General features: G+C 39.8%; 2 protein-coding genes across 2 annotated transcripts in view; one reads left to right on the top strand and one right to left on the bottom strand.

Annotated features, from left to right (window-relative positions):
* Positions 1–284: 284 nt before the first annotated feature.
* On the top strand, positions 285–10,190 carry PNO1 (partner of NOB1 homolog). The gene is made up of 7 exons (XM_046663169.1): positions 285–539; positions 778–927; positions 3,178–3,261; positions 3,426–3,486; positions 3,707–3,824; positions 8,536–8,606; positions 9,302–10,190. Exons 1-7 carry the CDS (start codon positions 333–335, stop codon positions 9,367–9,369), a joined length of 759 nt encoding a protein of 252 aa, XP_046519125.1. The 5' UTR covers positions 285–332; the 3' UTR covers positions 9,370–10,190.
* A 3,633-nt stretch (positions 10,191–13,823) lies between these two features.
* Positions 13,824–19,999, bottom strand: part of PPP3R1 (protein phosphatase 3 regulatory subunit B, alpha) — a 62,151-nt gene continuing 55,975 nt past the window's right edge. Inside the window, exon 6 of the mRNA XM_046662262.1 lies at positions 13,824–15,941. Within this exon, the coding sequence (XP_046518218.1) occupies positions 15,894–15,941 (48 nt within the window). The 3' untranslated portion in view covers positions 13,824–15,893. The remainder of the gene's footprint in view (positions 15,942–19,999) is intronic.

Genomic DNA, 19,999 nt, shown 5'->3' with positions numbered 1-19,999 from the left:
GGTTTTTCTTGATGACGGCGCAAACTTGTTTATCGCCTTTACTTACTGCCTTTCGCACATATACAGATTAGAGGTCATAAAATGCTTTGGCTGTGAATAGCGGGGCAAGAGGGAGACTAGAAGAGTCAGGCATATTTTAGGACAGCCCTATTTGCTTTCCAACAAACACGCACAAAATCGTGCTTCAGGTCCCCTGCGTGGGACTTCTTAGGACAGGAGGCGGAGCCCCGGGGCCCATTGGCGAGCGCTGGAGCCTGTGCGCTGCGCATGTGCGGTGCAGCAGCGCACGTGTTCGAGCCGGAAGAGCCTGGTGGAACTGGAGATTCTTGGGGATGGCAACCGAGATGGAGGCACAGAGCGTGGGGGCCGAGGACGGCTTCACCCAGGTCACCCGCAAGGGTGGCCGGCGGGCGAAGAAACGGCAGGCTGAGCAGCTGTCCCCGGCGGGGGAGGGCGAGGACGCGGGTCGCATGGACACGGAGGAGGCCCGACCCGCGAAGAGGCCCGTCTTCCCGCCCCTCTCCGGGGATGCGTTCCTGGTACTGGCGGGACTCTGGGACAGGAACCGGGCAGGGGCCCGAGGCGGGTCGAGCTGGTGGCCTCTGGGTGATGTTGAAGCTACGGGGGCTCTTCTGGCGTGAAGTTCTAGTAGAGAAGTAACTCTGCTAAAGTTTAATTCGTTCAGTTAAAGGAGGGTTTTTGTGGATCAGCTGTCACTTTACAACTCTACACCAGTTCCTCCAGACGTCTCCTGAGTTTTGTGTTCTTTTATTGTAGGGTGGGAAAGAAGAAACAAGGAAAATCTCAGTCCCAGCTAACAGATACACGCCATTGAAAGAAAACTGGTTGAAGATATTTACTCCTATTGTAGAACATTTGGGACTTCAGATACGCTTTAACTTGAAATCGAGGAATGTAGAAATCAGGGTAAGGAGAATGTCAGCCATTTCCAGATATACTAGGGTTTCTCCTGCAGGAATGAAAATGCCTGAATAGACTTTCCTTAATGGGACTTATTTAGTTAAATGTTTTTCTGATTTAGTGAATTTGAACTTCTCAAATGCCTTCAAAGTCGGCATTTAACACAAATATTAGTTGAATTCATAAGTTGGTTCTGAGAGCATATCAAAGCACTGGCTGTGCCTGTGCATCTTTTTATAATGATGTTCTGTGTTGAATTGAGAAGAGGTCGAGTAAAGATGATGTCGTTAACAGAAATATGTAAATAACAAACCGAAGTACTTGCTACAGTACAGGCCTTATGTATTTTAATGGTATTCTTTTGGGTAAAAAATGTATTATTTTGAGAATAAGTTTTATATCTATATTTACACACACGCACACATATATATTCATTCCATGGTGTCAGTCCGGGAGGTAGATGATTAAAATTAATTGACTTTGGGCTTCTTTTTTCTGGGTGCCAATTTTGTATCAGAATCAATGACCAAAATTAATCATGTCTTCCTTTTTGAGGATTGTTATGCCGTCATTAGGACTGATGTACACTCATCTCTGTTGAGGGACTAAAATAACAGAGTAACCCAGAGAGGCTCTTCTCTAAATAGCTGGTAGAGTGTAAAGTAGAACTTGATAGGAGAACTCCTCTCTCTTCCCATTGCCACTTTCATTCAGGTTTTATGGTTTCCTGCCAAAACTTCTTGTTTCTTTATAGGTTTTTCTTGCTCCATTGCTTTAAATCTCCTTTCCCCACTCCACCCTCCCTGCCAGGGCCTGATTAATTTTCCCATAACACGCTGCTTTTGTTAGGATATCCTGGTATCGGCCGTGTCTCTGAAGGGTAAAAGTTAAGTTGGGGACTGAACCTGCCTTTTAAGTAGGAGTCTCAGTCCTAAGTTCGTCTCACCACCTTCTTTGAATATTTTCGTCTTCACACAGGTGGCTTTGCTGTCTGAAGAAGCCCCTCTCCTCCCTACCCACTTTCTCTTCCTACCTCAGTTCCAGTCATCTTTGAGGGTCTAGCTCACATTCTTTGTCCTTTATGATCGGTCCCCTCTTCAGTCATGTCTTCAGTGCCTGGACTTTTATTGTGCTTAGCTGTCTCATGTATTGCAGCATTATCAATGTGGATTCCACTAACGTTTGTTGCTACTGCTCTATGCCAGACACACAGGGGAGCTTTGGCATGCGCTACATCATTTTGGTCTTTAGGACAGCCCTATGAGGTAGATGACATACATACGCCCAGCTTATAGATGTGAGGAAACCGAGGGGGCGAAGGAGTGTCTTGGCCAAAGTCATCAAGCTAATAAGTGAATCTTGATGCTAGTAGGGACCTCTCAGGGTCTCCTGCTCTGACCTCCTTGTTTTACAGGTGAGAAAACTTAAGATCTAGGGTATCTATGGGACTTGCCCAAGGTCACATATAGGATTAGGCCTGGGAGCTAGTTTTAAATGTGCCATTACACAACCCCGTGTGGTTTTAAATTTGCCAAATATGTGGTCTCTTCAACTAGATTGTGAGAGTGGAAGAGTGGAAATAACAGTTTTGGAATCAGACCTGTATTCGAATCTTATCTTTTTCACTTTTTAGTACTTTAGTTTCCCCTTTGTATTACTTAATATTCAGAGTTGTCGTGAAGATTAGAGCTGCAGTGTGCAAAGCACCTTGGGAGTGCCTGTCTTTTATAGTGAGTGGTGGGCATTTTAGGAATAGCGGCTATTTCTGTGATTCGTGAATAAACTCCTTGAGGGCAGGATCCGTCCTTAACCCATTCTAGGCAGTCAGTCCTGGAGCGGTTGCTTTGGGAAACATCAGCTTATCAATGATGATTGAAGTCAGGAGGTGGAGCGGGACTCCTAGGAGACTGACTGCACTGAAGGGGAGGAGGACCAGCTCGGGCATTGACGGGATGAACCAGCCTGGGCCCCTTCGGAGTGTGAGCCGTTGAGCTGTGCCAGAGGGATCTTGCTGATAATCCCCGAGCCAGATCAGGCGTGGAGTGCAGTCGGTCATTTGATGGTCTTTGGGTGGAACTGCCCAGCTCTGGAGCTGGGAATGTTTTATTTTGCAAAGTAAACACAGTACTTACATCACTAAAAACTGGGTCGCAGAGAATATGTTGGGGAAAGGTGATGGTGAAGGCAATTAAGAAAATGGGAAATATTATCTTTTTCATCCCCAGCTATAATTTGTGCTGCTTTTTTCTTTAACAGACATGTAAAGAAACCAAGGATGTTAGTGCTCTGACAAAAGCAGCTGATTTTGTGAAAGCCTTTATTCTCGGGTTTCAGGTAGAGGTGAGTGATTTCATGACGTCTTGAAATGGGGGCTTGAAAAATACTCAGTATGAATGTTTCAATGGATTTGAGTTGGGTTTTTTTTTTTTTTTGAGTTTTCTAGTTCTTTAATTTGTGAATTTTAGCTTAACACTCATTCTCAGGTGTTTGTTTTTATATTTTAGGACGCACTTGCCCTCATTAGGTTGGATGACCTCTTCCTAGAGTCTTTTGAAATTACAGATGGTGAGCGTATGGTGTTCTTTCTTATGAAATACTGTAGTTTTGTACTGTGTGACTCTCAGCTTTCTCATAACATCAATTGAACTGTATTATTAGCAGCATTTTTTAAAATATCTATTTTGTGTATTTTAGTAGGGAAATTTAATGATTAAACTTTATGTGGAAGTGGGTCGTGCACTGGAAGGAACTGCTTACCTCTCGACATCTTGCTTTTCTTATTTAGTTAAGCCCTTAAAGGGAGACCACCTGTCAAGGGCAATAGGAAGAATCGCTGGCAAAGGAGGAAAAACCAAATTCACCATAGAGAATGTGACACGCACACGGATAGTTTTGGCTGATGTGTAAGTATGTGATCTTGAGAAAATTACTGTCATCATTTATATTTGATCTTCTGCTGGTTTCTAAAAGTCATAAAGATTGTATTTTATGCATAATGTCATGGCTAAATCTTTGTCAGTGTATGGTTCTGGATGAATGGATACCTACTTTGAAAGCAGATTAAGTTAGTTGAGAAAATCGTAGAAATTATAGCTTTTTTCTCCATTAGCAATGAAGGAAATGTTTAGAATCCCTATTAAAAGAAATTACATGACAGGTGAAGATTTAAATAGTATCTGAGGAATCTATTAGAGAGGAGAGAGCAGGGAGTAGGTGTTTTAAATGCCATTGTGAAACTTTCCTTTTAAAAATATATATATATATACATAAATATTCATTTATTTATAAAAGCCTTTCATAAAAGGAAGATGATTATCGCATGTTGGGTGAGAGCAGTTATATGCGAACATAAATAAGATGATACAGGCTTATAAAAAGGATGTAGGAAGTCAAGCTGGGATTACCCCTGTCTGAGGTTGGAGCTGCTCCGTTGCCAAGTTGGGGTTCCTGGCAGATGGCTCAGAGATTATGTAATGCCGTGAAGTTGTGAAATGAAGTGGTTGACTGAGAGGAGAAGGGATCTGCCTGCTACTAAACCCAGAAATAATTTTATTTAAAATCATATTATCTTTGCTCTAAACTGCAGGGCTCACCATTATTTAGAATCTAAATTGTAGACTATTTTTTATACTCTAAAGATAACCATAATACTACGTTGGTAGCCCTCTTTCCCTGAAGACAGGCGTCTTCTAATTCTGATCTTTTATTATGAATCAAGCCCAGAGTTGGGAATATGGAGTCATGGGAAAAGCTTTTTTGAATTAGAAATTTTTGTATACCACGTTTAAAAAATATCACATATAGCCCTAAAAACTTTTGTGAATTTAGAAATCTAAAAATGTAACTGATTTGCTCATCAAATTTTGGGCAGTCTGTCATATACATTTATAAATATATTTATAAGTGTTAACTTAAAATTTACTAGTGGAACTACTTTTTTTCAACTGTATTGCAGTGTGATTTACATACAATAAAATCCACGTGTGTTAAGTATACCGTCCAGTGAGGTTTTGGCAGATGTTCTCTAGTCCTGTCATCCCACCGCACTCACACAGTTCCATCACTCCAGGAGTTCCTTGTATATCTTTGCAGCCCCATCCAGTTCCCGGGCAGTCACTGATCCACTTTCTGTCACTATGGTTTTGCCTTTTGTAGAAATTCATATAAATGGAAATACACAGTATGCTGTCTTTGGTGTATGGCTTCCTTTAATTAGCATGTGGTTTCGAGCTTCTCCATTTTGTTGGGTGTCTCAGTAATTCCTTCTTACTGCCAAGTCCTCGTCCATTGTATGGCCATGCTGCGCTTGTTTATCCATTCACAGTGGATGGACATTTGCGTTGTTTTCAGTTTGGTGCTATTATGAATAATGTTGCTATTGAATTACTTTTTATATCTTTTGTACAAACTGAATTAGACACTACTCGAAAGTAAAGTACTATCTTATTGTTTTTGCTATAAATAGGCTAATTGGAAATCCACATGTGCAACAATTTATATTATGATATAGCCATAAGATGGACTATTATGTACCTGTAAATGTTATTTTTAATGAGTTGCTAATAACTTGGCAAAATACAATAAAATGTGAGCAAGACATAAAACTAAAAACTGTTTTCCACATATATTCAGTATATCAGACAGGAAATATTGCCCCTGTGTCCTGAGACGTATATTCTCTTGCAACTACTGCCCCATTATTTGTGTTGTTCTGTGTAGGAAGACTACTCACGCTTTATATATTCTTGCTATTTCTATTTCCTCATCTTTCATGCTCTATTTTAAAGAATTTTATTTTTATCAAAGTTAGACATTCACATACTTTAAAAAGCCAAAAATTGCTACTGCCTACCTAAATTTCCCCCTCCTCAGAGGAATCAATTTCCACTCTTTTGGCTAATTTTTAAAAATCATTCATCTCCATATTTCCAAATATCTTGTTTATATACCAGCTTGTGGATTTTTGTTTCGGATTCACTGTTGGCTTTCTACCATGAAAGATGAAGATTTAGCTTGCTTTCACCCCTCCCCCACCTCCAGCCCACACTCCTCCTTTCTGGAAATCCAGTTTACTGGGTCCTCCCCCTCCTCCCCATACATTGTGGGTTTTAATAGACCAGTGTTCAGTATTACCCGAGTACAGAACTGCTGCTCAGCATAGTTAAGAGCTGAGCCAGTTGATAAATGGTGATTATTTATCTGTTCTTTGCAACTTTGTTTTCCTTTGAACAAATAATTCTTAGCTGTCTGTGTGCTTTCTGAATTTTCAGTGTACTGATGCAACAAAAATCTGTATGTTGTCTCTGTCTCCTCTTGGTGTATCCAGGTGTGTCAAACACTTTAGAAGTCTCCTGGAGCCTTCTATTCTAGCAGCACTGCCACCCTCCCTGCCTGGGGCCCAGCTGCCGTCCTGGGTTCTCCACTCACCTTTGCCCCTGGCTGTTTGCATCCCTTGGTTCTTGGATTCTTTTTCCTGAATACTCATTGATTTTGTATTTTATTTGGTTCTTTTTGATTTGATAGTTGTTTATATTGCAAAATGATCACCACAATAAGTCTGGTTAACACCCGTCACCATACATAGTTACAGAATGTTTTTTTCTTGTGATGAGAACTTTTAAGAGCTAATCTGTTAACAACTTTCTGATATGCAATACAGTATTATTAACTATAGTCACCAAGCGGGACGTTACATCCCCCGGACTTATTTATTCTACAGCAGGAAGTTTGTACCTTTTGACTTGCCCCATTTCACTCACCCGCTTGACTACTTGTTTTGGTGCTGTACACAGTCCAGGAGCTAGCTGAGCAGAGGAAGTACATTTTTTGAGACCTTCTGGTTCTGAAGATGTCTTCCAGCCTGGCCAAGTATACAGTTCTGTTACAAATCATTTTCATTCAGAATTTTGAAGGCATTGCTACATTACCTTCTAGCTTTCAGTGTTGCTACTGAGAAGTCCAAAGCCATTTTGATTCCTGATTCTTTTAGCTCCTTCCTGGCAGTTATACTATGGTCTTCATCCCGTGTTCTGAAGTTTCACAGGGATGTGCGTTGGCGTGGGTCTATTTTTATTCATCTTACTGGGTCCTTTTAAACTAGAAGCTCCATTTTCTACTGTTCTTAGAAATCTTCTTGAATTACTTCTTTGATTTTCCTTCTCTTTTCCCATCCTATCTGGAATCCTTTCTCTAAGTACCTTCTAATCCTGCTATTTAGTTTTCCTAACATGCTGTCCTTGGTTCGTGGGTGCATGAAGGGAGCTTTTCTTGTCTGGCTGGTTTTGTTCTGTTTTTGTTGTTTTTATTCTCCTCTCCCTGCAGTCTCTGTTTCTGGGATGCTTTCTTCACTTTGCCGGTTGTGGCCTTCACTCTCTGGCAGTAGAGGCTTCCTCACATTCTGGTGATCTTCAGCGTGTGCCATACGTGAGAGTGGGACGGTAACAAGCAATAGAAGCCCTGACCTCAGGGTGCATGGTGACGGCATTGACTGTAGGCTTCACTCAGGGGGACTGGCCAGGCTATTTCTTTGGGGAAGCCCTGATTTCAGTTTCTTTAGTCTTTCTTATTGAGCAGGTCAGGTTCCCCAGATAAGTATTCTCCAGTCTCTTTGCTGCCAGATGTTTGGAGCCCAGTTATGGAAGACAGCTGGAGGTCTCAACATTCAGGGTGCAAATGTTTGCTTGACGTTTCCCCTCTTGTTAGCATGGGACTCCTCCTTCAGCCGTGCCTGATACCCCAGGACCAGACACCATGATTTTCGCCTTCTCCAGTAAGCAGCGCCCTCACAGTTTTGCAGAGTTACAGAGGGGTGGTGCCTGTTTGCACAGGGTGGGGAAGAAAATCTGGGGATCATCTTGAACAGACTTTAACTGATTCTCTTGTTTTTAGCCTCACTTTTACCCCAGTTTCAGAAATATCTGAGCCTATGGCAGGGAGAGGGTTCTGCTTGATGTTCCCACTGCCGATTCAGTGTCAGTTTACTGACATTTTGGAAGATGAGTTTGAAAAGGCAAAATGCTCTATTGTCAATCTCATTTGAGTCATTCAGCAAGGAATATTAAAAGGGTCTAGAGGATCCTCAGTGAGTACAGAAGAGATTTAGTTAAACTGCAGAAAGCTTTGCAGTTGAAATCCAAAGACGTTTTAATTAAGTACAGTATTTCTTGCATTTCTGGGTACTCAATCATCCTAGCTCGGCCAGGGTGTAATCTTGGACAGGTTTCTTGATTTCTTTTAAACTTCTTTCCTCATCTGTAAAATGGGAATAGCATCTACCTAATAAAGCTCACGTGAGAATTAAGTGAGAAGATGTATATGAAGCCCTGGCACAGAGGGAACATCACTGCATGGCAGCCATTATTAACCAAGAATCTTAACTTAGTTTTTAAAAAAATTTTTTTGTTTATGTCATTTGTTAATTTTGGGGGAATATAATTCACACACCATAAAATTTCCCCTTTCAAAGTCGTTTTTAGTATATTTACCAAGTTGTGCAACCATTCCCACCACCTGCATTTGGGAATCCGTATCTATCCTGATTTTCCAGAGGTTCTGGATTACAGGATTTAGTTAAATGCTTTTTGTTGTTAACTTCTCTCACTTTTTCTCTTGCAGGAAAGTTCATATCCTTGGCTCTTTCCAAAACATCAAGATGGCAAGAACTGCCATTTGTAACCTCATCCTGGGTAACAGCAGTTTCTTTCTTTGGTGTTTTCTCTGGAAAGAAAAGAATAGGAATCTAGGAACTCAGACTAGATTTGCACATGCGTTTAGGATAAGGGTCATGTTGAAGATGGCAGGTAGAAACTCGAGGGTTCACAAATGTGGGCCTAGAAAAAAAAGTAGGAATATTTTTGCTAGGATTCCATCTGTCTGCCTGCTAGAGAAGAGCAAGGGTTTATTGGGTTCTATTGCTTAAATCTTTGTGGCTTTCCCCTGATAAGGTGCACAGAAAAGCCATTCCAGAGTAGCAGGCAACACCATGTTTTAGGTTCAACAAGAAGGAAGCTGCTATCAGCACCGGTCAACTTAATCCAATTAGTCCCATTTTCAAACTGTGTGGCAAAGTCAGTAACTTCCGATAGGAGTGACAGGATTGTAGCAGCCTGCTCAGAAAACACTTGAGATTCTCCCTCAGTGCCCAGGTCTGACTGACTAGCTTCTTTTTGAAATATTTTGACAACTCAGTGCCTTTGGTTCTTAGGATTTCCAATGTTTTTTGAAGAATATTTGGGTATGGATTCCTTTATGGTTCTTTCGTTGATTTAAGATCCAATGGAAAAAATGTCCCTGTTCTTTTTAGAGTTGTAGACTGTTTTCTATGTAGCCTCCATATATGTGAGTATATTCATATAGGTAAACATTTTTCTTTCCTCTACAGGAAATCCTCCATCAAAGGTTTATGGCAATATTCGAGCCGTGGCTAGCAGAGCAGCAGATCGATTCTGATTTCAAATCAGACTTTTTTTATCTTGTCTTTGGACTCTAGAGAAAAAGACCTTCCCCTCTACAAGTGGTCACAAGAAACCACGTGAAGAATTTCTCAGTCACTTTAAGCCTTGGTCCCATCTTCCATTCTCAGCCAGAAGCATAAAGGAAAAGTTTGATGGTATTCACTCAACAGTTCTGAGGATAATTTAAATGTCGAAATTTACTACCATTATTATACTTACATAGTAATTATAATTTATCATTTTTTAATTTTAAATCACATGTGCAGATTTTCAGTTTATAATTCTCTCATTCGGAGGGAAACTTCTTGTTTAAACAGTTCTGTATGAATTTATAAGTTTTTTATTTATAGATTTATAACTCTATACACATTTCTTCTTTAAATTGTAATTGAAGAATTCTCTTAGAAAGCCTCTCTGCATCATGACCCTTAAACTGAGTGGCCTGTGACTATTTCAGAGTCAGGTCAGAGCAGCAGTTTACTGTACTGTGGGAACCAAGAAAGGCTAACCTTGCACCTGTTTGCAGTTTGTAAAGTTAAAATTAAAGACCTACATCACACGGCGGATGTGAGGAGAGAGTTTTATTTTTCAAATAAGTATTTAATGAAAGTAGTCAGACATTACCAATGTTGGGTATATTTCCTCTAAGTTGTAAAATATGGTGAAAGAATGATTTTACAACCCTCAGAAAACTACTGTGTTCTGCAGATGTAATAGATTGTGTTAACTAGTCTGCCTATTTAAATATTATCTGATTGATTTTACACATTTTTTAAATGAAAGGAACTCCCTTATTAAACATGATTGTGATACTTTCTTTTGTACATCTCTCAAACTCTTGATCAAAACTTTTTAACTTTAATGATGGGAGCATTAGAAAGTTCATGTAAGAACAGGGAAAACTATTATTAGCTTCTGCTTCCTTTCTATCAGTTACATTGCCACTGTCCCAAACTAGTTTGTATATTGCGTGGGATTACATATACTTACATATTGTGGTGGGAATCCAATGGGAAATTGCTGGAAATGTCTCAGCAATCGTTTTTTTTATCCTTTGGCCACACAGCAACATGGAGTATGTGAGTGACTATCAAATCTCTTTACTCACATCTTTCTGAAGAGGAGGAATTTGTTAGGATTTTCTTGCTCTGGAGTCTGCACAGGCTTCAGAGGTACTTGCCCACCCTCTTGCTTTGCCCAGGAAGTTATATTCAAAAGTGTGACCACTGGGGGTGTACTTTTCTGGGGAATGAGTCTACAATTTTAATCAGGTTATCAAAGTACTTGCACTGGAATGAACCATTGCTAGGTAACCATTAATCTTTTGGGTTTTTAAGGAAGGAGCATAATTTTGATGGGGAAAACGGGTTTTCTATGGAAAGTGCAGTAATGTTTGGTATGGTTTGAATTGACTTCCTTTTGAAGATTTCTTAGGTAGTCAGAACTGTCAGTAATACAAGAGAGGAAATATATTTCTCTGGTAGTTGCTGAAATTTGGTTAAGCGACTTGAGTTTTGGGCCCCTCCCTGGTCAGGCATCTCTCCCCTCCCCTGGGAGAGTATCACTACTTGCGCTTTGAAAGTGAGACACAATGTTAGAGGAAACCAAAGTAATTCTTGGAATGGGAATGATGGAGGAGGAGTTGAGGTAATACATCTATTTCACAATGGTAGTTAATCTTAACACCTGGATCAAATCACTTCTTGAAAGCCTTCTCTAAGGCCTGGACACTAAATTAATACCTCAACCTCAGCCATGCTTATCCATGTTTCTATGGCCATTGTCTTGCTATACTGTGGTTATTATAGTGTCTGCCTCCCACAGTAAAGCCTCTGATCTTTGGGTACTCAGTACCTAGTACAATTTCTGACGTGTAACAGTGTATGTATTTACTGATCCATCGACTGGGGGATGAGCCTGAGAGACAAGCACTTTTTGGATACTCAATGGCTGATAAAGGAGACCACCTTGGTAGTTTCCTCCTAGACATTCCAGAAGATTTGGGCTCCAACTCTAATGCTACCTAGAACTAGGATGGCACAGAAGAAAGCTCATGCTCATTGAGCATCTGGGAAAGAGACCTAGTTTTCCTGCTCCCAAAGCCATGTTAAGATTGGGACATCATGCTTAAGGTTAGATTACTGAAAGTATACAGTGACAGTGTACATAACCATCCTACAACTTGCAAAATGCTTGTATTGTACAAATGTTTGTTACTTGGTCAAAGAAACTAGTAAATCTTGAGGTTTGAGAGAGCAAAGACTTGCTAACTTGATCTGGTTAGCAGATCGATTTCTAATGCCCAAGGGAATTAAAAGGTTGAAGTAGCAATGGACTTTGGCTTAAATGTTTGCTAATGCAGGGAGAGATTTCTGACCATGTGGGAATTTTTGAAGAATAAGCATTAATAATTCAAGACATATATGACCTTGAACGCCATTTCTTTCTTTGTGGGCAAGTGCTGCAAACTATCCAGAAAGACTGAGGTTCTTTTTCTTACAATCTTTTCTCCTCTTTTAAATTGTGGTTATATAATTTACCATTTTCACCATTTTGGAGTACACAGTTAAGTGGCATTAAGTACATTCCTATTGTTACATAACAACACCATCCATCTCCAGAACTTTATCTTCCCTAGCTGGAACTGTACCCATTAAACACTAACTCCCTATTTCCCCCTCCCGGCCCTTAGCAACCTCCATTCTACTTTGTCTCTATGAATTTGACAACTCCAGGAACTCATATAAGTAGAATGATACAATATTGTCCTTTTCTAACTGGCTTACTTTACTCAGCAAAGTATCTTCAAGGTTCATGCATGTTGTAGCATGTGTCAGAATTTCCTTCCTTTTGTGGATAAGTAATATTCCATTGTTGTAACACCACATTTTGACTATTCATCTGTCACAGACACTTAGATTGCTTCTACCTTTTGGCTATTGTGAATAATGCTGCTATGAACATGAGTGTACAAATATCTATTTGAGTTCCTGCTTTCACTTCTCTTGGGTACATACCCAGAAGTGGAATTGCTGGATCACGATAATTCAGTTAAATTTTTTTGAGGAATCACTATGCCATTTTCCACAGTGAGTACACCATTTGACATTCCCACTAGCAATGCACTAGGGTTCCAATTTCTCCACATCCTCGCCAAGACCTTTTTTTGGTAACAGCCATGCTAATAAGTATGAAATGCTATCTGGTGGCTTTGATTTGCATTTCCATAATGACTAGTACTGTTGAGCAACTTTTCATGTGCTATCGGCCATTTCACATGCTGTTTGGAGAAATGTCTATTCAAGTCCTTTGCCCATTTTTAATCAGGTTTTTTTTGTTGTTGATTGTAGTTATATATTCTGGATAGAACTCTTATCAGATACATGATTTACAAATGTTATCTTCCATTCTGTGGGTTGCCTTTTCTCTCTACTGAGTCATCTTTTCTGCTCTTGAGAGCATTACAACTAGGTAAAGAAAGGGAGACCTGGAGCTTAAAGGGATCTGTTGGTTTACGCTTAACGAATGTCCACTCCTAGGATAGTCCAAGGAGCCAGAGTCCAGTGGATGGTATCTTATAACCAGTGCATACCTGACAATATGAGTGTTCTGGGTACAAAACGCCCCTAACAGCCCATAACTTATCTGGGCCATGTATGTCATTTACCTGCCACAAGTATGTCAAGTGCTTCTTATTACAGTGCTAGGCATATGTAGTAGGAACTCTACAAAGTTGAATGAAAGTCAAGTGGTTGAATGTCTAAAAAAAATACTTTTACCTTTTATGAAGAGTGACAAAGTACTGAATAGAATTTATTATAGAATCACCACCTGTATAGACAGGGTGTCTCCTATTACCTAATTCATTTATTGAGCAGAGTTAGGCAGAATAATGGACAACTGAGGATATCGGTGACCAAGGGACAGAAATCATTGCCCTTGTGGAGCTTTTTCATTCATTTTATTTCAATAACTGGGGAACCAAATAATATAAAATACATACATTATGTCAAAAGAGGTTAAATGCTCTGGAAGAAGAGAAGAGAGTGGGGTAAAGGAGACCCAGTGTATTCATATGTTTAAACAGGGTGGCCAGGCGAGTTCCTGTTGGGCTAGGACAGACCTGAACAAAGACTTGGAGGCATTAGCTGGGGGACATCTGGCGCGGGAAGAGAGAGTGCAAAGGCCTGGAGCAGCAGCCAGCCACAGGCTCCAGGAACCACAGGGAGGCCAAGGGGGCTGGAAGCGGAGGGGTGAGTGGTAAAGGAATGAGATAGGGCTTTGCAGGTCGTTGTAATGACTCGTGTTTTTACCCAGTGATAAAGCAGATTTATTTTTACTTATGGCTTATAATCAAACATCAATTTATAAGAGTTTTTTAAAACATCCAAAAGAATGAAAATATCTAATGGCTGTGAAAGCCCAAAGACCGCTGTGAATACAGTCAAGCAAGTTTCAAATATTTTATTTTCTTATTCATACAGTATGAAGTTTTCTAAAGATCCCACAACATGATGTTTCATGCAGAAGAAAAACTAAACATTCAACATAAACCACCCCCTCCCCCACCCACACACTAAAAAAAAAAAAAGGAAAAGGAAAAACCCTCATTCCCCAGTAAGGAAATAATGTTTGCACTATTTTTCTGTAACGCCAGCCAAGATATGCACAAGCAAGAGAAATAGAAAGCATTTGCTAAAATATTCGTAACAAATACTTATGTACAAAAATTCACAAAAGACTAGTTCCCCCTTGAAGCGGAGCACATGGCAGTTGACACTGGAGCAGATCAAACCACTGGCTGGGATTATAAGCCACGTACTGATCCAGAGGAAGAAAGTTACATGTAGTGGAGATTTTCAGTTTGAACATTAACATTTCCAAAGTTTGGCAACATTATCTTTTTAAATTATGCAAATTATGTAAACAAGAGGTACATTTTAAATCGATCTACATGCAAACTCCACGTCATGCAAGGACACCAAGCACCGGGACTTTTCTCTCACAGACAGAGCCCATGATGTGCAGCACTTAGTTGAAGGAACAGCGATGGAGGCAGGTGCGCCCAATTCCAGACTCATTCACCTGGATTCCACCTGCCCTTCCCACTCATGATTATAAAACCAGTTTTCGTAGAAAAACTATATAGGGAAAGACTACTGTCCTAGAAAGCTAACCAAAATGTCTTCTTCCAGCCAACAGTACCTTTGCAGAGAAGGGAAGGGATAACAGCAAGTGGTGGAACATGATACACTACTTTTATATCACACAAATTTATTAAGTTGTCATCCATTACAAATATGGGCAAATCAAGGAAGAAAACCATCATGCACTCTCTATGCCTTGTGGTAAAGAAATTTAAGATAAAATTTTGCTCTTCTGTGGCATATACAGATTAGTGAGATTTCTCCCATTTAAATCACAAATATATGTGGGTGTTCAGATACATGCACATTAAATATCACCAGTTTTTTAGATTAGCTGCAAGTCTTTTGAAACACAGAAGGGAAATTTATGATTTAAACGTAAGTTTAATGACAAATTATTTACCCATGTAATAAGACAAACGGATATCCTAAGCAGTTACATGATTACTTCAGGTACTCTTCATTAAGTAATGTCTAAGATAAATCATGATTGCTTTATATAGCTTCTGGCCTTTATGTATAAAATCACAACTAATAACTTACATTTATTCAGGGACATTTAATAAATGTAATGGCTCCTAGTTACCAAGTAACAATGAAGCAGCCATAAGCTTTGTGCAGTTACGATACAAACAAGAGAATGAGCTCTTGGCAGTAGCACTGAACTATACTTTCTCCTCAAGCAGAGATGTAGTGAGAGCTGCTCAGCAATGAGACGCAGTCCCTGGAAATATATTGATAGGTATAAATAAAGTTACAAACTCCTTTGTTACAAAAATGTAATTAAGGTAAATAATAGGACATTAACAAATGCTTTGTCGATCTCTCAAAGGAGAAAGCACAGGAAAAGGAAAATAGCTGGCCTAATACCCGGCTCAAATCGTACAATCTTCTATCTATATATAAAACTGTGTGAAATAAAAGTAAGGATGCTTTATGTTCTGCTTGGCACTTTTGTACTCTATCATTTTGTTTCTGAATCAAGTATATTAAATTAAAGCCAACCTACTACACATACAGAAAGCTACATATATCTATATATAAATATTTACATATGTATATATAGATACTTTCTTGTTATAAAAGATGAAGAAAAATAAATTAAAAAGCCAACCCCTTCCCTTTCTTCACCACATTGATATGCTCTTTTCCTGCTGCTGTCCTTCAGACTTTAAAGTGCTACACCGAGTTATTGAGAGAATCAGAGTTCAATAACACTTAGTTGGCTTCATGAGGCTCGTGTTGGAAAATGTGGCTTCACAGAGAAAAATACTTCCATTTAAATACACAGAGAGCATTGCTGGACGTCTTGAGCAGATCTTCAGAGATGGAGAAGAAAGCAAAAGTGTTGGGTGGTACTCTTTAAAAAGAGTCACACATCTACCACCATCTTTTTGTGGATATCTAGGCCACCTACAACCTGCAAGAGACCGGAACAAATCAAGCTTAACCAAGTTCGAGAAACTCCTTTTTACTAGTCTAACTGCCCTATCAAAACCACAATTTAAAAAACAAACTATTTTAACCATTTTCAGAAGCTTTTTTTTTTTTAAAGTTGTGTTGCCTCTGGTTAGAATTTTCACTGCTTCTTTATCCCAGGATAACAGGCATTTTTTTGTGTTCTAGCACAAGGGTTGGTAAACTTATTCTGTAAAGGGCCAAACAGTCAATATTTTAGGCTTTGCAGGCCACATATAATTTCTCTTGCATTTTCTTCTTCCACTTTTTTTTAACACTGAAAATGTAAAAAACTGTTCTTAGCTCAAAGACATACAAACAGGCCGTGGGGAGGATCTGGCCCCCTCTGTGGTTTGCCAACCCCTACTTTAGTAGTTTAATATTAAATGATAACTAGATGTTGCCATAAAAATCGTCCTCAAAAACCAAATATCCGCTTCACTGTCAGTCTATTCTAGAAGGTATTAAAAAGTACCAAACAAATAAAATTTTCGGCACATTATTTTCCTGGAGTCGAACACATGTAGAGTTGTTACAGACATCTCAGTGAACTGACATGGTAATTTAAAAGTGTAATTATCTGTATTATTATTTGAGGGATAAATTTTACTAAGTATAACCTACATAGAGAAAGTGCCTATGTCCTAAGTGTTCAGAGCCTGGTGAATTTTGAGTGAATACCCAAGCAACCAGCACCCAGACCATCAGCAGGCCTCTTCCGCCCGCCTCCAGCGCCAGCCATCCTCCTCCTCCGGCCCCACCACACACAGAGAGGTAACCACTACCGTGCCTTTAACATCATAGATTAGTTCAGTTTGTTTTTATACATTTTATAAATAAAACCTTTTGTGTCTGGCTTGTTTCACTCAATACTGTCTGTGAGATTAATCCATGTTGTTTGGTATAGGTGCATCTGCATTATTTTTTAATTTAAACTTTTTTTTTATTATTTGAAACATAAAGCTTCACCAGCCAATTAGTTCTACAACTTCTGCCACAGAAACAGCACTACGCTACCCTGTCTCATTCTCTATTTCCTTTCACCTAGAGGCCATCACTTACAACTTTCAGCTGATTGTCGGTATTTACCTACAGGTCTCCAAGCAACATTCCTACACCGCCTTTTCTTGGATTTAAAGTCGAGAGCAGTACCCACTGACTCGACACCACGGACCTGAAGATTCAGCTCTTTCACATACACCTCTCCCAACTATCAGCAGCCCCATGTACTTCCACTGCCACCCTCATGTACTTCCACTGCCACCCTTTCCAACAGTCATAGCTTTATTTTGATTAGACAAAAATTCAGCTATTTAACTATGACTTATATAAAATACTACTTACAGCAGCACAGAATCACATACTATGATTATTTTTTGTTTCCTGCACATTTGTTTTGCCAGTTAATAATTATCTGATCTTTTCCTTTGCTGGGTGTTCTATACATTTATCACTAATTCAAACCCAAACTTTTGTTCTAAATACAAAACATATTATGTAACGTTATCAATTTTATTGTCTTGAAATCACTCCCAGAGCTTTCCCACCTGCTCCAATCGAGGCCTGTCATCTCTGGATCTCCCTTCACCATCATCCTGGAGATCATCATCCTTCTCTCTCATGTTGGATCGGCTTCCTGGATCCCACTTTATCTTCCTATTTCATTTACAACCTTATTACAGTGGGAACACATCCTCCTGTAGTTTCCAAAAGAGGAGGTCTTGCATACCTGAAAATGTCTTTATTCTTCCATCTAGTTTAACTGAGTTGGTACAGAATTCTAGTTTGGAAATAACTGTCTCTCATAGTGAAGGCAACGCTCCACTGTCTTGTAGTTTCCGGCTCTGCGACTGGGCAATCTGCTGCCATTCTCACTCTTGAGTCTCTGCATGAAACCCCTCTCCCCGCCCTTCCACCTCAGCTGTTTGGAGTCTGCGGAACCATCACTTTGTTCCCACTGTTTAAAAATTTCACGACAACGTGACTAGGTCTACATCATTTTTATATACTACACTAGGCTGCTGAATAAGTCCTTTCAGTCAGGAAACACGTTACTTTTGATTTATTACTTTCTGATTCATTTTTGATGATTTCCTTCCTTCTATGTGCTTTCTGGAAGGCCTGGCATTCAGGTGTTAGACCTCCTAGAATGGATCTCTAAATTTCCAAAAGCTCTTTTATATATTATCCAATTTTTGTTTCAAGGATTCAATATATTACATCCCTGAGGATAATAATGACAGAATTTTGTTTTACTTTTAAAGTTTTTACTAGCCATGTATAAAACCTGTGTCTCTGCACTTCTTTTCTGGGGTTGGCTTCATCTTTACATTCCGAAATCTTAGAAGTTTTCCTCTCATGTCTGCTGATCCTTGGTGCTCTGCTTCTGTGGAAAGGGCACTGTACATGGTGGGGCTGTTAACTGTGGGCTATACTTTTGAGCGATGTGCTAAGACCACTGCTTTGGAGGTATCCGATTTCCCAGAGAGGGCTCTCTTCCCGTCTCTTGACTGGAGGGTATATAAACCTAGCTGCCAGAAAGCCAGATCAGTGAAGAAGGCTGGAGGCGTCAAAATGCAAATATGGTTATCTTCACTTAATTCCCCAACACACACGCAGCCCCGTCTATGCCTCACGTTTCCCAGCCTAGAGACTCTGCTTCACTCTCTCCAACCTCCCACTGAAGTGCCGCACAGTCTGAACAGAGTGGGGAAGGAGAGCCAGTGTTCTAACTGCTTCTTCGACAGACTTGAAGCAAGCCTCCTGTTTTAGGCCTCACCTTCACCCCTACTTTCGGTTATCTTGTGCCACCAATTTCTGAGCCTTTCAGGATTCTGCAATCAAAAACTAGTTTGCTTCTCAGCTTTCCAAGCTGACAGCTGAGATTTCATTCTTCCTCCCGTCAGCTAAGTCGCTTTAGTTACTTATAAGTTGCCAAAGTGAGCTGCTATCCTCTCTGCTGTTTACTTTTGTCCTTGGTGGTTCATAACTTTTTTTTTTTTTTTTTTTAAGATTTTATTTTTTCCTTTTTCTCCCCAAAGCCCCCCGGCACATAGTTGTATATTCTTCGTTGTGGGTCCTTCTAGTTGTGGCATGTGGGACGCTGCCTCAGCGTGGTTTGATGAGCAGTGCCATGTCCGCGCCCAGGATTCGAACCAACGAAACACTGGGCCGCCTGCAGCGGAGCGCGCGAACTTAACCGCTCGGCCACGGGGCCAGCCCTCATAACTTTTTCTTTTTAATATGTTAAATTTCATCAGCATTTTGGGAGGAAGCAAAAATAAATACGTGTGTTCAATTCACCAACTTTAATCCTGTCACTCATCATTTGTAAGTTTTATTTGTATATGTTAACTATTCTGAAAATTTTAAAGTAGGTACATATAGTATGTGATCTTTTAAAATAACTTTTCCCATCTCGTTCACTGTTACGGCTCAAGAAATCAGAATAAAAAGAAGTCAATGAAGCCCAAGTTATGGGTTTGATCAATGTTCAGGAAAGTTGGTTTAAAACACAAAATAAACATTTTTCTTTAATTACTGGACTATGCCCCTCAAAAATACAAGTAAAAGTAATTTATCACAAATATTGGAAAATGGACTCAAAGCTTAGCATATGTGTTCAGTGTAAATAGCACTATTTCTATACCCAAAGATGTATTTTAATTTCCTTCTACTGACAGGTGATCTATATGTAATTTTAAGTTACATTTTATATTTACTAAATACAAATGGTCTTCTTTTATACACCTCCTTTCCACATCACTCCAGCCAAGAGTTTTCCATTTTGTTTTGTTCCCTCATGTGTTAGGCTTTCTTCTTTTCTTTCCTTTTGAAAACTGGCGCTGTCTATGACCGATGCCACTCCACAGGAGTCCGTCAGTGATCTTTGGCAATGGTGAAGGAGGAACGGAAGGGAGAACAAACACCTGAAGCAGCAGCAACTGACAACAGTTCAAAGTCTCAAGTCTCAAGCCTAACTCCCTTCCAGAAGACCCAGCCTAACGCCCTTCCAGAAGA

This window comes from Equus quagga, chromosome 5, assembly GCF_021613505.1.
Source record: "Equus quagga isolate Etosha38 chromosome 5, UCLA_HA_Equagga_1.0, whole genome shotgun sequence".
Taxonomy (NCBI): Eukaryota; Metazoa; Chordata; class Mammalia; order Perissodactyla; family Equidae; genus Equus; species Equus quagga.
The sequence above is the reverse complement of the archived record's forward strand: the minus strand, read 5'-3'. Positions and strand labels throughout refer to the sequence as shown.

Bases quoted from the DNA above. Each gene is read 5' to 3' on its own strand.
- PNO1 (XM_046663169.1), top strand. From the start codon at position 333: ATGGCAACCGAGATGGAGGCACAGAGCGTGGGGGCCGAGGACGGCTTC. The intron at 540-777 runs GTACTGGCGGGA...CTTTTATTGTAG, and splicing joins TCTCCGGGGATGCGTTCCTG to GGTGGGAAAGAAGAAACAAG. The intron at 3,487-3,706 runs GTGAGCGTATGG...TTTCTTATTTAG, and splicing joins GTCTTTTGAAATTACAGATG to TTAAGCCCTTAAAGGGAGAC.